Source organism: Loxodonta africana, chromosome 4, assembly GCF_030014295.1.
Source record: "Loxodonta africana isolate mLoxAfr1 chromosome 4, mLoxAfr1.hap2, whole genome shotgun sequence".
In the NCBI taxonomy this organism is placed as follows: domain Eukaryota; kingdom Metazoa; phylum Chordata; class Mammalia; order Proboscidea; family Elephantidae; genus Loxodonta; species Loxodonta africana.
Window position 1 is genome coordinate 44,769,985 of NC_087345.1, and position 16,674 is coordinate 44,786,658.

At 41.6% G+C, this 16,674-nt stretch overlaps 1 protein-coding gene across 1 annotated transcript in view; it reads left to right on the forward strand.

Annotated features, from left to right (window-relative positions):
* The first annotated feature begins 410 nt into the window (after nucleotides 1-410).
* KITLG (KIT ligand) overlaps nucleotides 411-16,674 on the forward strand; it is a 100,943-nt gene continuing 84,679 nt past the window's right edge. The window contains exon 1 of the mRNA XM_010599198.3: nucleotides 411-613. Coding sequence (XP_010597500.1) covers nucleotides 599-613 — 15 coding nt within the window. The 5' untranslated portion in view covers nucleotides 411-598. The remainder of the gene's footprint in view (nucleotides 614-16,674) is intronic.

A 16,674-nucleotide genomic window follows, 5' to 3' on the forward strand; every position in this document is an offset into this window, starting at 1 on the left:
CCGCCTCCGCATAAAAGAGGGTGCTCGGGGCCCTCGCCAGCGCAGGAGGTATTTCGCCCGTCCCCGGGCGGTGCCAGGTGAGCCCCGGCGGAGCCCGGAGGTCCCTCTGGGACTCGCAGCGCTAGGCGCGCGACAGCAGCGGCTGCAGGTTGCTAAGCTTCTTCTGGGGCGTCCTTGAGCCCTCGTGCTTCCAAACCGTGCGCTCTCGGGGTCCCCTGGCTAGGGGATGCGCTTGGCTTAATCCGTCCAGTTTCTCGGGCATTCACCGTGCCCTTGCTGCCCTCTCGGGTCTCCCCCCGCGCCCCCGCTGTGGTCTGGCCTCCCTAGGGCTCCGGAAGGGAAGGAGGCGTGTCCGGAGCAGGCGGGAGGGATCTATATAAAAGCGCTGGCGGCGGGCTGGCCCCGGCTTCACTCGCCACCTCGCTCTGGGACCACGAACGCTGTGGGAGGCACGGGCCGTGGACAGGACGCTGCGCTCGGGTTACCCAATGCGTGGACTATCTGCCGCCGCTGCCCGTGCAATATGCTGGAGCTCCAGAACAGCTAAACGGAGTCGCCACACCGCTGCCTGGGCTGGATCGCAGCGCTGCCTTTCCTTATGAAGAAGACACAAGTGAGTAGGGTGCGACCGGGAGCTCGCCGGCTCTGCAAGAAAACCGCGCCCGGAGCCCTGCGGAGGTCGGCGCGCCCCGGAACCAGCAGCTGGGGGTGCGGGGATGTGCTCACTCGACTAGCCAAAGGGGCCCGGGGAGGCAGGCTTGGCCTGCGAGCTCCAGGCGCCTGGCCCGGGTGAGCCACGGAGAGGAAGAGTGGGAATGATGAAGGGGAGTTGGTGTCAAGTTTGCAGCCGCAGCCGTTAAGTTTGGAGCTGTCAGTCGGGACCTGTAGTTCCTGTAAAATGAAAGGATAGACTCTTTGGCCGGGGAGTTCAAGTTATCACGGGAAGGCATGTCTTTGCATGGGAGACATTTTTTTCCCCCTGTGAATTCCAGGATATTATGAAACAGATCCCGACACCCCACGCTCTCGCACCCACATTAGTGCAGTCCCCAGGTGGGCGCAGGGCGCGGCGCGGAGGCGGGTGCAAACGCTGGAGTAGCGCCGAAATGTCGCCCACCCGAGCTCTTTAGCGGCAGCGCTCTGCTTGCAGGAGACCTGCCCGGCCCGCCCGGGAAACTTGACTCCTCGTGGCGTTTGCTGGGTTTGTGGCTCTGGGTGAGCTCCGTAGAGATCTGTAACCCAAAAAACCCAGTGCCGTCGAGTCGATTGATCTCTAGGAGTGAAATCTCCACTTCGTATCGATCTTCTTTCCTGACAAAATAGAAAAAGTTTTTAAAAAATGGGCATCTCTAATGATAATTATTGAGATAATTCCCAGTGCTGCTAAATTGTGCGTTGCACATGAAACAGTGTGGTTAAAGCCTAGCCCAGGGGTGCGATTAGATATTTTTCTTGATGCAAATATCTAGCTCTTCATTTAGTAGGGCCCGCCACAGCACCCTATCCACAGCTCATTTCATCACTGGGCGTTCTTCTCTGTCTCACTTCGCCCCTTAGGCTATGTTCGGTGTATCTGCCGCGGGTTGTGTAAAGCTGCCCTTTCACCTCCAAGAGGTTCTATGGGAGATTTCAATTCCCTAAATGTATGGAAGGGAGGGAAATAGGAGGAAAAAAGGATATTGGGGATATGTGCAAATCGTCAGGTTAGAATAAAGGCATCCCTGTACAGAAAATGCTGTGTTACAGAACCTGCTTAGTATAATATTTTATGTAGATGTTCGGAAGGAAGTAGGAAGCATCGAGCCTTTTCCACCGGCATTGGTAAAAGAAGGAAAGGGCACTGCCTGGCAGAAAGGAGGTTTGTGCAGAAAGGAAAAGCCTGAGAGGAAGAGAAGCAGAGTGCCTATCTGCACTTGCAGGCACGTTAGGTTTTAAGGAAAGCACCTAACACTAAACCTGGCAATCACCACAGTGTACTGTTGAAACAGGAATGTTAGAGATTCTTGCAAACAAAAGAAAAATTTAAATGTAATTATTTGTACAAACTTTCTGTTTTGAATAATAAGCCAGACCAGGGGACCTATTCCTTGTTATAGTAGCATGTGCTCACATGAATGTTAGTGTTATCTTGGTGGAAAAGCCTTTTAGTTCAGGAAGAGAGCTCAAACCTTCCTATTTAAACAACACTGTTGACAGTTCAGGTTAATGTCCAACACTCCAAAGGGGGGCGATGTGTTATCAAGTCGCTTCCAGAGTCAGTAGGATTGGTGATCCTTGCACCCTTGCTTTGCAAAACAAATGTGAGCTCTGTAATCTCCTTTCTCGCTTTGATTAAATGGCTGGGTAAATCGGATTACATGGAATAATTCCATTGAAAACTAGAAAGAGGTCAATCTAGCCTGAAATGCTGTGGCATTAGTGACTCAGTGCTGCTGACCAGGGACATTTGAGACAGCTAAGTATTTTAGAAATGTGACCTGCTCAGACCAAGTTAAAGTGCAAGCCCTTTGGGGGAACTTGCTGGTGTTAAAGGGCTTGAGGGTGAAGGCGGGCAGTGCCCTTATTGAATGAAGGCATTCTTTGCCTGGGATCTAATGACCCTCAAGGTTTCCTTTAGGGATACTGCTAGCAATTCTACATGCCTGCGGCTGAAAAAGAAGGTACTGGAAATATCACAAAATCAAGGAAATAATCCAGTAGCAGTGGGAGAGGGGAATTACCTCTTTCATGTTGTCAGATTCACTAATCCAAAAGTCACAAAGAAATTGTCTGTACAACACTGCAGTGAGGGAGAGTAGTGTAAGGAGATCGGACCCCAGGAAGAAGGAACAGTTGTTCTTCTGAACCTAATGTTATCTTTGCCAGGAAAGGACACCTACTAATAGTCCAGACATTTAAGTAGAATTTAAAGATAGCATCAATTCTAGAGTTGTATTAAAAGGCAACTGGTTCTGTACTCTCTCATTACCCGAGATATAGAAAGAGAATTGAATTTAAAAAGACTAAGTTGAACCACACAGCTCTCCAGCAATCATGGAGACTCCAAGCATTCTGGCCTTTCCGTCAAGCTAAATAAGTGTGAAAATCCCATCCACAACCACTTGGGGGTTGATGAATGATTCTTTCATTTATTTAGCACGTGTGATGAACTTCAGTGTTTGTAAAACAATTACACGGGCAGTCATCTTGAAGAGCAGTTGAAACAATAAATTCAATCACAAGTCTACAGAAATGAATGTGTTCTACGGTTTTTCAGATTTAGGATTATATTTTACCGATGCTGTGTGGTTTTAGAGATCCTGAAGGAATCGTGGCTCTGGCATAGAAAGGCCATCTCTTTCAATCCATAACCATTTTTAAAACATCATACTCTGATATGCTGGCCTATTAAATAACAATTTAGACAGCGTCGTTTGCAGCGCCAGTTAAGACTTGGTTAAGTGTGCTATCAGTTTAAGGGGCTTGGCACCATGTTTCTTGATATTGTTCTTACGTTTTAGTTGTGAGATGGTTTATAAGAGTTTTTTGACTGCTGTCATTTCAGAAATACTGAAATAGGAAAGATTCATCTTGCAAACAGTGTAGAAAAGTCCATTTTAAGCATATATTATCTCTCCAAACAAATAGAGGGCTTGTTAGTTTTTCTTATTGCAAACAAAATTTGCCTTTTTTTGTCTGTATGGAGTTTGTCATGTGAGGATGCAAGCTTACTTTATAGAGAAAAATTAACATATTTATGAAAAGAGCATTTTAAAAGTCTTGTCCTTAAAATGACTGTGCTTCAAATAATTTTCATTTATGTAGCTTTTAATTGGTACATTCTGCCAAGATTTTAAAACCCAAGTCCTAAACTGATTACATTTAACATAAAACAAGGAAAATAACCATATGGAAATCTCAAGGCTTGGGCCAAGCCAATTAAAATTGCTAAATTTTTATTTGTGTCTAAGTGCTGATTTGAAGATAGCAAATTGTGACTCACATTTGTTCCTGAATGATAGGTGATTGTAATCTTTCCATCACCATAAAAAAAAAAAAAAAATCCCTGCCCAAGTAGGCAGTTTGAACATTGGAGGTTGCTTGCAAGGTCCTATGAACCCTACTTTCTATGTCTGGGAAGTTTGTAAGACCTGGTGGAAGGATAACGAGAAGAAAATAGTAGCGTCAAAAATCAACTAGATGGCACCTAGCAACAACAGCCTCTGAAGCCTAGACTCTGAAGACCTAGATTCCAATTCATGGTGTACCACCTGTGAGATAAATGACCTTGGGTATATCATTAAACTACTTGGAATTTCCCTTTTGTAAACTATACGGTGAGTATAAAATAGTTATAAGGATTTTTCTTACATGGTGGTTCTGAGGATTAAATGAGATTTTATGTTATTATCCCCATATAGTGTCTTACTGTACTTACAGTCTGAATTTATTGTTCCTGAGAAGAGAATTCTCTGCCAGCCAACTTTTACAAGCCAGAGAAAACTGGCAATTATTGTTGTTGTTAGGTGCCATCCAATTGTTCCTGACTCACAGGGACCCATGTACAACAGAACTAAACACTGCCTGGTCCTGCCCCAACCTCACAATTTTTGCTATGTTTGAGCCCATTGTTGCAGTCAGAGTCAGTCCATCTCACTGAGGGCCTTCCTCTTTTTTGATGACCCTCTACCTTACCAAGCATGATGTCCTCCTCCAAGTACTGTCCCTCCTGATAAAATGCCCAAAGAACACGAGACCAAGTCTCAACATTCTCGTTTCTAAGGAGCATTCTGGCTGTACTTATTCCAAGACAGATTCGTTCTTCTTGCACTCCATGGTATATTCAGTATTCCTTGCCAACACCGAAATCCAAAGACATCAGTTCTTCTTTGATCATCCTTATTCATTGTCCAGCTTTTGCATGCATATGAGATGATTGAAAGTATCATGACTTGAGTCAGGTGAACCTTAGTCCTCAAAGTGACATCTTTGCTTTTTAACACTTTAAACAGGTCTTTTGCAGCAGATTTGCCCAGTGCAATACATCATTTGATTTCTTGAGTGTTGCTTCCATGGGTGTTGATTGTGGATCCAAGTAAAATGAAGTCCTAGACAGCTTCAATGTTTTCTCCATTTTTCATGATACTGCTTATTGATACAATTGTGAGGATTTTTATTTTCTTTATGTTGAAGTGTAAGGAGCCAATGCTTAATGGTTGGCTGCTGACCGAAAGGTAGGCAGTTCAAACCCACCAGCTGCTCTGCAGGACAAAGATGTGGCAGTCTGCTACCATAAAGATTTACAGCCTTGTAAACCCTATGGGGCAGTTCTGCTCTGTTCTGTAGGGTCGCTATGAATCAGAATTGACTTGATGGCAATGGGTTTGTTTTGTTTTTGATGTTGAGTTGTAATCCATATTGAAGGCTGTAGTCTTTGATCTTCATCAGTGTTTCAAGTCGTCTCCGGTTTCAACATGAGATTGTTAATGAGATTTCCACCAATCCTGATGCTGCATTCTTCTTCGTATAGTCCAGCTTCTCAGATTATTTGCTCGTCATACAGATTGAATAAGTATGGTGAAAGGATACAACCCTGACACACACCTTTCCTGATTTTAAACCATGCAGTATTGCCTTGTTCTGTTTGAATGACTGCCTCTTGTTCTATGTACAGGTTCCTCATGAGTACAATTGAGTGTTCTGGAATTCCCATTCTTCACAATGTTATTTATAATTTATTATGATCTACACAGTTGAGTGCCTTTGCATAGCCAATAAAACACAGGTAAACACCTTTCTGGTATTCTCTGCTTTCAGCCATGATCCGTCTGACATCAGCAATAAGATCCCTTATTTCACATCCTCTTCTGAATCTGGCTTAAATTTCTGGCAGTTCCCTGTCGGTGTACTGCTACAACCATTTTTTAATTATCTTCAGCAAAATTTTGCTTGTATGTGATACCAACATTATTTCTTCATTCTGTTGAATCACCGTTCTTTGGAATGGGCAAAAAGATGGATCTCTTCCACTCAGTTGGTCAGGTAGCTGCATCCGTTTGTTGAAACATCTCAGTTGGTATTCTGTCAGTTCCTGGAACCCTGCTTTTTGCCAGTGCCTTCAGTGCACCTTGGACTTCTTCCTTCAGTACCACCAGTTCTTGTTCATATACTACCTCCTGAAATGGTTGAACATCAGTCAATTCTTTTTGGTACAATGACTCTGGGTATTCCTTCCATCTTGTTTTAACGCTTCCTGCATCATTCAATAATTTGCCCATAGAACCCCTCAACATTGCAACTTGAGGCTTTAATTTTTTCTTCAGTTATTTCAGTTTGAGAAATGCTGAGCATATTCCCTTTTGGTTTTCTAACTCCAGGTCATTGCACATTTTGTTGTAATACTTTACTTTGTCTGCTTGAGCCACCGTTTGAAATCTGTTCACCTCTTTTACGTCATCATTTCCTCCATTCACTTTAGCTGCTGTATGTTCAAGAACAAGTTTGAGTCTCTTCTGACATACATCCATTTTGGTCTTTCTTTCTTTCCTGTGTTTTTAATGACCTTTTGCTTCATTTATGATGTCCTGGATGTCATCCCATAACTTGTCTGGTCTTTGGACGTCAGTGTTCAATGTGGTAAGTGTTCAATGCATTAAATCTGTTCTTGAGATGTTCTCTAAATTCAGGTGGGATATACTCAAGATCATACTTTGGCTCTTGTGGACTTATTTTAATTTTCTTCAGCTTCAGCTTGAACTTGCGTATGTGCAGTTGATGGTCTGTTCTGCAGTTGGCCCCTGGCCTTGTCCTTACTGATGATTTTGAGCTTTCTCATTGTATCTTTCCACTAATGTAGTCAATTAGATTCCTATGTATATCATCCAGCAAGGTCCACGTGTATAGTCACCATTTATGTTGTTGAAAAAAGTTATTTGCAATGAATAAATTGTTGGTCTTGCAAAATTCTATCAATATACGGCATCGTTTCTGTCACCAAGACCATGTTTTCCAACTACCAATCCTTCTTTATTTCCAACTTTCACATTCCAATCACCAAAAATTATCAATGCATCTTGATTGCATGTTTGTTCAATTTGAAACTGCAGAAGTGGATACAAATCTTTAATTTCCTCATCTTTGGTTTTTTTTTTTTTTTTTGGTATTAGTGGTTGGTGTGGGAATTTGAATAATAGTCCTTGTAGGCCTATGAATATTATCCTATCCTGTTATTACAAGCCAGAGAAAACTGGCTATTGCAGGTAAATGATGCTTAACAAGCAAAGCACGAAGACCAAGCTTTTCTAAATCTGAATCTGTCAATGGATTCAGTGCCTCCTGTTAGAGGCTGGTATCTATTTATTGACTGTAACTTATACACACCAGACAGGGTCTGTGCAAAAATGAAGAGATTATGTGGGCACAAGTGATGTTAAATTCTTTAAGGTTTTTCTTTAGAAGTAAAAATGAATGACAGAACTAGGGAGACAAAATTGAAAATAGGAATATTGTCACTGTCTGTGATTCAGTTCCACATTTCCACCCCTTTGCTTTGCTTTCTAAGTTCCCCTTGTGCGATTGTGTATGTGTGTGTGTTTTTTTTTTTTAGTACAGAGACTTGGTGGTCTTCCTATCCCTAGTGTTCTTTGCGCTTGCTTTTCTGAGCGAGGCCATACATTCATTTCTGCAGGGTTTCTTTGTTGTCTTTACCAGGCAACATGCAGTGGCTTTTTTTTTTTTCTTCATTATGCAAGTTTGAGGTTATGCAAGTTTTTTCATTATGCAAGTTTCTCGATTACCTTAATGCTCCCTTTTATAAATGAGGGTAAGGCATTTGGATTTAAATCTCTCAGGAGTGATCCTTTATCTTTCTTTTCTAGTCCATGAATCACGAGCAGCTGCAGGAGACTCTGCTTTTGGCCTTAGTCACCTGTGTAGTCAGAACCATTTATAAAACAAATTGAGGGAACACCAGGATGCTTTTACAGTATATGCCATTTTCAGGGTTGTTTTGTATAGACTTTGTCTCATAGAAACCATTGGCTGTAGCCTGGCTGATTTATAAGTGGAGCAGGATATCTTGCCTTGTCACTTAATTATGGGCATACTAAAAACTGTTTGCAGGGGATGGGATCTTGAGAGTGTTGTCATTATCCCATTTCTACCTATTTCCTTCTGTCCAGATAAAAGGAGGTGTGCTGTTGGGGGCGGGGGGGAGCGGGAAGGGGAGATTTTCTAATAATTAGGCCTCACGGTTCTTTTTTTAAAATCACAATGTGTGTCATCTAAATGAAGACTGTTCTTTATTTCTCTTTCTTTGTCCTTTGGCTACACTTTACTATTTTTCTGGGCTGCCACATTGGCTTGGGTATTAGGAGACGGAATTCTTTTATTAACCCAGATACTAAGTTGTATAACTTTGGGAAGGTACTTGAACCTCTCTGAACCTCAGTTTCCACAACTGTATAAGGAGAAAGTAGGAATAGGTGATTTGTAAGTGCTTCCCAGTTCTAAAATTCTCTATTTCTAAGATACTAGAAAAATACAAAGTCTAAACTAGATGGAATTTAAGCTTCCTTTGCTTCTGAGATTGCTGTAGCCATGGCCTCTGTGTAAATGCCAATTTTAACCACCAGTTCATTATTATGAACCAGCTAATGGGGAGAAATGAAGGAGATTTAAATTTCGATTGTTCTGCTTTTAGCCACTTCACCTACTTTTTGATGTTTCTGTATAACAAAGTGGTATTTACAACTTTCTTCTTTTAGTTATATCTACAGCTGAAGAGGATCTTTACTTTCTCTCTTTTAATCTTTGAGTTCCTCTAGGTGGGGAAGAATTATAAGGCAAAGTCAGACAACCAGAGAAGATAAGCTTCCAAAGGCGTAATGCTTTTCTGAATTTATCTGTCTTTCCTATCTCTGCAGCTCCAATATCTGTGGATATTGCTTGGAGAGAGCAAACCAAGGAGGAATCTGATAATGTAGTAGAAGGATTATTAGTGGGTTGAAGCAGAGGACCTGGTTCTACACTGGCCTCTGCCTCCAGTTGTGTGACCTTGGCCAAGTCATTGAGTTGTAGTACCTCTGAATCTCGAGTAGGAGTTAATCCTGATCCAGACTTTCTGTAGCCATGGAAGCTGAACGAACCCCCCAAACTATTGCCCTTAGATAATCTTTAAACCTTAAACCAAAAATATCCCCTGAATAGTTTAGGTAAATTAGTAAAGAATGTCTGCCTTGAGCGTTACGCTCTTTTAAGAGCTGTCTATATGGGATCAAGTTGACAATAGCAATTAGAAAGATTAGATAGGAACCTTAGGGGGCAGTAAGTTTATGTTAACAGAGGAAGAACAATTTAGAAAGGAGAGTGAAAATGGTTGTACAGCTTGAAGAATGTAAGCACTGTCACTGAATTGTACTTGTAGAAACTGTTGAATGGGTGTACGGTTTGCTGTGTACTCTTGTTGGGGAAAAAACATCACAAAGTCTAGTAAAGAAAAAGAAAGTTTTATTCGGCATATATTCAAAGAGACAAAAGTGGGAAGCGGACAAGCATGCTGCCAGAGCTAACGTCTGCCTGAATCCAAGGAAGTATTACAGAGTAAGCAAGAATGGGAAAAAGGATGAGCCTGCTGCCACAGCCACGTCTGCCCGAGTCCAAGGAATATTACAGAATAAACACGAATGGGAAAATGGACAAGCTTGCTGCCACAGCCATGTCTACCCGAGTCCAAGGAACATTACAGAATAAACAAGATGGGAAGACGAACAAGCATGTTGCTACAGACATGTCTGTCCAAGTCCAGAGAACATTACAGAATAAACAAGAATGGGAAGAGGGACAGGTGTTCTGCCACAGCCATTTCTGCCCGTGTCCAGAGAACATTACAGAGTCATCAGTATATATTAACACTACAAAATGGGCAAAACCGTTGAAAGCTTCACCTTTTCACAGATTGGCTAGAAACTGATCTTACATTTTGAATTGTCCCTCTCAACAATCATTGGTACAGGTTTCAGTAAGGACAGTCAGGAGGGTCTTCATTGGTCCAACAAATTTCTATTCACTAAATGCTAGTAGAAAAAGATTAGAGTGGAATCTAGTCTTCAGCGTTCTGGCTTACGTGAAAGGTTCCCTAAAAGATATTTTCTAAGATTATTCTATCTATTGTCTTTATCTCAGGGCCCAGTTGATGTGTTCCTGTGAGTCCTTGTGAGCTCTTGTGAGCCTGACTCCAGCTAGGTCACATTGTCTATGCTCAAGGACAGGGAATAATGACTCCAATATTATTTCCTAAATCAGTACATTCTCAACAACAGCAACAAAATATATTTTTAAAAAACAAAGAGTAAAAGAAAGAGTTAATCCTGAGAAGATAGTGAAGAGGAGAGACCTACAGCCAGATCCTCCGAGGCAGAAAAAGGAGGAAGCAGCACTTTTGCCTGAGGGAAAGACAGCTGCTGTGGCTGATGCTTTGCTTAGTCTCTCCTGGCCCTGGCTTTTCCAAGTCAGGTAACATCTCTGGAATGGCTCTTGCCTACCTCCTTTCCTTCACTCCTTTCTAGGACTGAAATCAGCTGAGAGCTTGGGCAAGCTCAGGAGCCACCAGTAAGGTTTCCTTAGAAATCAGAAGCCCAGGCAATCCTTTTCTTCTTGTTGACACAAGAGTATTCAGACCTCAGCTGGGGTCCCTCCTGCAGCTCAGGGACAGCAGACCCCTCAGAAAATAGGATCATGACAGTGACGATAATGCTCTTCCTCTCTAAGTGCTGACAGAGTCTAATGAGCTACCACTGCAAGAAAGTTCAGGATTGAGGCACTGTTCCGGACAATTAAAAAAAGACAAAATCGCTGTCATTCAAATGGCTGGATGGATCCCAGCCTCAATTCCACACTCAACTTTACAGTGGGTGTAGCTGTTGCCTCGGGGCTGTTGAGCCCTACTAATGAGAAAGTGGTCTTAATGGGGGGCCAATTAGGTCGCCTTTTCTGTGTTCCTGGTGCACAGACAGCAGCTCCACAAACCCCTAGATGCCTTGCAAAGAATGCCTTGGCTCTCTAAGGTGACCATGCAAAAGGGCGTGAAAAGACAGAGGGCAAACCCATTGCCAGTGCTCACTTATAAAAGCCAGCCTCTTTTATCTTCCCACAAAGGGCATCCCGACTGCATAATTGGGCCCCAGCTGCAGACCTGGGAGGACAGAGCACAGCCAAAGGACGTTGTGTTTGTCCTCTGAGCACAGCCCTTAGAACTTTTGCCTCTTTTTACCTTGACATAAAACCCCTGAAGCAAACAACTTTTCTGTCTAGGTGAGTTTACTAAATCCCAGGGCTGAATCGGATCTCATAATTGAGTGTTCCCTCTAAATGTGTTTTGAGTGGTAGTAAACCAAGTTGCCTCTAAAAATTGTGGTTTATTAGTGGTTGTCTATTGCGAGGGGACCTGAAGAGGCGTAGGTACAGAAAATAGCAACTATGGCAATTAGTTTTAAATTGCTGGCAGTGCAAACTGAGATGGTGAACAGAGATTGTGTGCCACCTCACGTGCCCGCGCTGCCCCCACGTGCCTGCGCCGCCCCCCCCGCCCCCAGTGGTGCCCAGGGCATATGCCGTGCCTACCATATCCTAGGTATGCCTCAGCGAGTCTTGGGGCCCTACTGTGCTGAGTTTCCCGTTGTTTACTTGGGGTCCCATTCCCAATATCCTCCCGTCAACTGCTTGTGAAAACACACAGATTCCTGGGCTTCCAAGAAGAGTATTACAGAGAAGGTATGTTGTGTTGTAAAAGGCCTTGCCACCCTCCTGGGATGTGTTGTCCATATGAACATACTGGTTTTTAAGACTCACATTCACTGCAGAACTTCAGAAGAGAGAGAGAGGAAAAGGGTAGAAATGTTTTCCTGTGAAATAGTTTTTAATCCAAAGATTGCAAAACAAACCTCAGCAGTCGCACAGCATTATTTATGATTCTGTGTGAACCTTCCATTTAACGCTTCTGGAACAGTGAACACATTAGGGATTTCCATTTTGGATGACCAACCAAAACCTCTGTGATTGTTTGAGTTTGGATTTCTGGCGGTTTTAGAAAACTGGTCTGTTTGGCTGACCCCACCCGTAGATCTTTGATGTGTTCTTTTAGCAGAGGGCTAATCCTCACACATATGTCATTCTGCTGTTAGATAAATTATCAGTAGTACGGGGGATGGCTAGTGCTTTCTGTCTCCAGGTGGCCTCAAAGTGGCGGCTGCAACTCAGGGATCATAAAAGGATTAGAAAAGACTAATGAAAAATCAAAAAAAGTATAGCATAATATTTTATTACCTGGATGAAATTAATTCTATGTTGGAAAACAGAGAACTACAAAATAGGGTTTATATCATTCTTCTATGGTCTTTGAAACTTTTTTTTTTTTAGTTTTTCTGTTGGTTGGTTTGTTCAATTCTTAACCCCTGCCTAGGAAAGTGTTTTTAAAACTTTTTGGAGTTTGTACATGTTTGTTCAGGATGTATTGTGGTGGTGGTACTCTCTCTGTTTTAACAGTAGCGCTCTTTTTTTTTTTTTTTCATTTGAAACTTGAGTCTTTAATTCTCAAACAATTAGATAGACTTTTAAATTCAGAACTGATTAGACCATTTATTGTTTGCACTTCTATGTAAATGTCACAAGTAAGTGATTCAGCCTGAAGGAATGAAATTTACTCTTATGTTTGGTAAATGTTTGACACTTAAATGTGTAGCCATTTTAAAATAGCTCCCATTCTTGCTTTGTAAAACCAGGCCACCCTGACAATAGATCATGCCAAAATGGCACTTAGTATAAACAGTTCCAAGATTAATTAATTCATAGACCTTTTCTCCTGGGAGGTAAGTACTATTTTTTTAAACCCCATTTCACAGATGAGGAAACTAAGAGACGGTCTTTCCCCTGCCAACTCCAAGTATCTGTTGCCAAGATTAACACTCCAAGAGATTCAGCCAGTACAACCACAGTGAATCTGTGTGGTTTATTGAGTATCTCAAAGATACACGTTCTGTTTACAGGAATATTGAATTAAAAACAAATGCACTTCAGATATTAAAAACAGTTGCTTGCAATAGAATTTGAGCAACCGAAATTTCATGATTCCATATGCTTAGCAGAGTGACTCAAACTAGGTACTCAGTACATGTCTATTGAATATTAAGGAATGATTGAATGCTTGATTCAGGTTGTTAGGCATGGATCCAATTTTTTTAAAGCTTTTCTTTTTTCCCCCAAAAGACAAAATTTTAACTACTTGGTCTGTTATTCATACAAATATGTTTAGTTGATGACTGGAAAGATTACTTTTTTCCCTTTACAGCATTATTTCTCAGTGAATATGCAACCTCATTTACTAAGTGAAAACAAAAGCCAACTGAGAGAATAAAAGCTTTAGACTCAGTTACATAGTTCAAATGTAGTATTTGTTTACCAGCTGTATGACCTGCAGTAAGTTATTCTTGCTAAACTTGACTTTCCCCATCTTTAAAATGGGCTTTGGAATAACTACCTAGTAGTAGTATTGAAGAGGTGCCCTCGTGGTGCAATGGTTAAAACACTTGGCTGCTAAACAGAAGGTCGGCAATTTGAACTCATCAGCTGCTTTATGAGAGAAAGATGTGACAATCTGCTGGCAGTCTGCTTCCATAAAGATTTACAGTGTTGGAAACGCTATGGGGCGGTTCTACTCTGCAACTGTAAAATGGCAACGGGTTTTAGTAGTAGTGATGTGAGGATTAGAGGAGATAGCCTGTGTAGACTCTCTAACACAGAGCAACTGGCACTCAGTAGATAATAATTTCCTTTTCTGCTACAGTAGCCAATCATGGAACATTGCAGCAAATTTGCATGCTTTAAGAAGTAAATTCGGAGTTAGTGATAACTTTGGATACCTGGCTTTGGTGAATAAATGAATTAAAATAATCCATAGAGACTAATAGTTTAACTCTCTCATTTATACATAAACTTCCTCAGCTAGTACCCATAAGCACTCTTGGTAAATTAAAAAAAAAAATTGTTTTTCATTTGTACCCCTTTACCTTTTTACTTTTTCAGTGAAAGGAAACACTTATACAAAATTGCCCAAGAGACAAGCTGCTTAAGAAGAGAAAGAGCAGTTTATTGAATGAGGAAATAATACCAGTTAATTTCTGTTGGTTACTCACCATGGATGAGGCATCGTACCACATACTACATAGTGTATCTCATTTGATTCTAGCAAAATGTTATAAGGTAGATATTATTAACACCTTAAAAAAAAATAAGGAAACCAAAGTTCAGAAATACTAAAAAAATGAAAGGAAGGGAGAAAAGTAAATGGAAGAGCTTGGATTTGAAGCCAAGTCTATTCAATTTTAATGACCAGATTCTTCCTACCGCTAGTATAAGCATTTGCCATCTAGTCAATTCCGACTCATGGCGACCTCATGTGTGTCAGAACTGTGCTGCATAGGGTTTTCAGTAGCTGATTTTTCAGTAGTAGATCATCAGGCCTTTCTTCTGATGGTGGACTCCAACCTCTGACCTTCTGGTTAGCAGCCAAGTGTTTTCACCATTTGCACCACCCAGGCACTTCAACCACTACAATATAATGCACCATATTTAGACAGATATACATGTAATCTGGATAGTCTTGCACTTCATTTTTGTTTCTTTTTTTGGGAATTCATATGTGGAGATGATGGGTTTTATTTAATCTTATACCAGGAAGATTGAGAGTAAGCAAAGCTGAGTCTTCTGGGTGAGTGACAGGTTGCTTCTGACCCCAACTCTTCAGTATTCTCCAGAAGTGTAAATGGTTGTGGATGAGTGGTACCCCCACAAGTCAAGGAACCTGGGCTTCATCACTCACCTCTTTTACCGCAGTCTCCTTAGCTATCAAATAGAAACTCCGTATCTGTCTCATCTGACTCCTATGAAGGCGACACATTATAAACTTGGAAAATGCCATTTTACTTTATGGATTTAGGAATTACTGCTGAAATTTTGGTGCCTTTCAGATAAAATGGTACTTTTGTTGACATAAGGCGATTTTAAATTATTTTTAAAATTGTGTTTCCTAATAACTTCTTGGAAACCCTGGTGGTGTAGTATTAAGTGCTATGGCTGCTAACCAAAAGGTTGGCAGTTCGAATCCACCAGGCACTCCTTGGAAGCCCTGTGGGGCCGTTCTACTCTGTCCTATAGGGTCACTATGAGTCAGAATTGATGGCAAAGGGTTAGGTTAGGATATTGTTATTAGCAGGAGTTCCAGGGTGGTAAAAATGGGTAAGCACTAGACTACTAATTGAAAGGCTGGTGGTTTGAATTCATCCAGAGGTGCCTCGGAAGTAAAGTCTGGTGATCTGCTCCAAAAGGTCCCAGCCTTGAAAACCCTATGGAGCAGTTTTTCTCTGCACACATGGGGTCTCCATGAGTCAGAATTAACCTGATGGCAGCTAACAACAACAACATTGTTAAATGTTTATCAATACTGATAACTCCTTCCTTAATTAAAGAAAAAAAAAATCAAACCCATTGCCGTTAAGTCAATTCCGACTCATAGCGACCCTATAGGACGGAGTAGAACTGTCCCATAGGATTTCCAAGGAGTGACTGGTGGATTCAAGCTACTGACCTTTGGTTAGCAGCCGAACTCAACAACTCAGCCACCAGGGCTCCTAAAGAAAGTGACTTAAATTGCAGCCTCTATTGCCAGAGTGAAAGGAAAAGTTGAAGCAGTTCATCCAAAAAATTCTTTCCTCAAATTCACTTTAAAATCTGGCACTGGCAAGTCAATTCCAACTCATAGTGACCTTATAGGACAGAGTGGAACTGCCCTGTAGATTTTCCAAAGCTGTAATCTTTAGAAAGCAGACTGCCCCATCTTCTTCCCACAGAGTAGCTGGTGGGCTTGAACCACTGACTTTTTGGTTAGCAGCCGAGTACCTTAACCACTGCTCCACCAAGGCCCCTTCAAATTGGCTTTAGTCCTTAGTAATTTGATTGTTTTCATTCCCTACTTTGGCAAAAATTTAAAAATCTGAATGTATGTAATTATAATCTCAGATTACCTAGAGCAAAGGTATTTGTTTCTATTGTGTGCCTAATACATGGTGGAACTGGCTGGGTCCAGCCTACTCTGGAACCTGTCCCCCCAGTTCTAGATCCAGGTCTGGAATTGGGGAGACAGACATGAGTCTTCCCCTTTTGACTCGGTGAGTCATTCTCTATGTTTCACTATCCGTAAGAAGTCATTTTCGGCATTGACAGAAATACAGCCAGTAGTCAGGGGGGAATGAAAAGAGCAGGGCTTTTGTGTAAAAAGTACCTAGATTTTACCTCTGGCTTTTGTCTCTCATTGCCTTTGGGACCTTAGGAAGATTATTTAACTTTTCCTAAGCTGAATTTTGTAACATGAAATAATAATACCCTGTAGCTTTTTTCTCTCCCTTTTTTCCTTTTCTGACATAAAAATAATATGTTGTATAGCTGGTCCACAGTTGTCACTCATGGAATTGTAACTACTATAAAAAATGTTTTTCAAACTTAAAACATATTTTCCTTCTGTACTATTAAGCACTAAATTACATTTGGACAAAGTGTTTCCTTTATTGGCCTCGTAGACGTGGAAGGAGCATGAGCTTTGGAGTTAGACAAATGGCAACTCAAATTCTAGCTCTATTATTTCCCAAG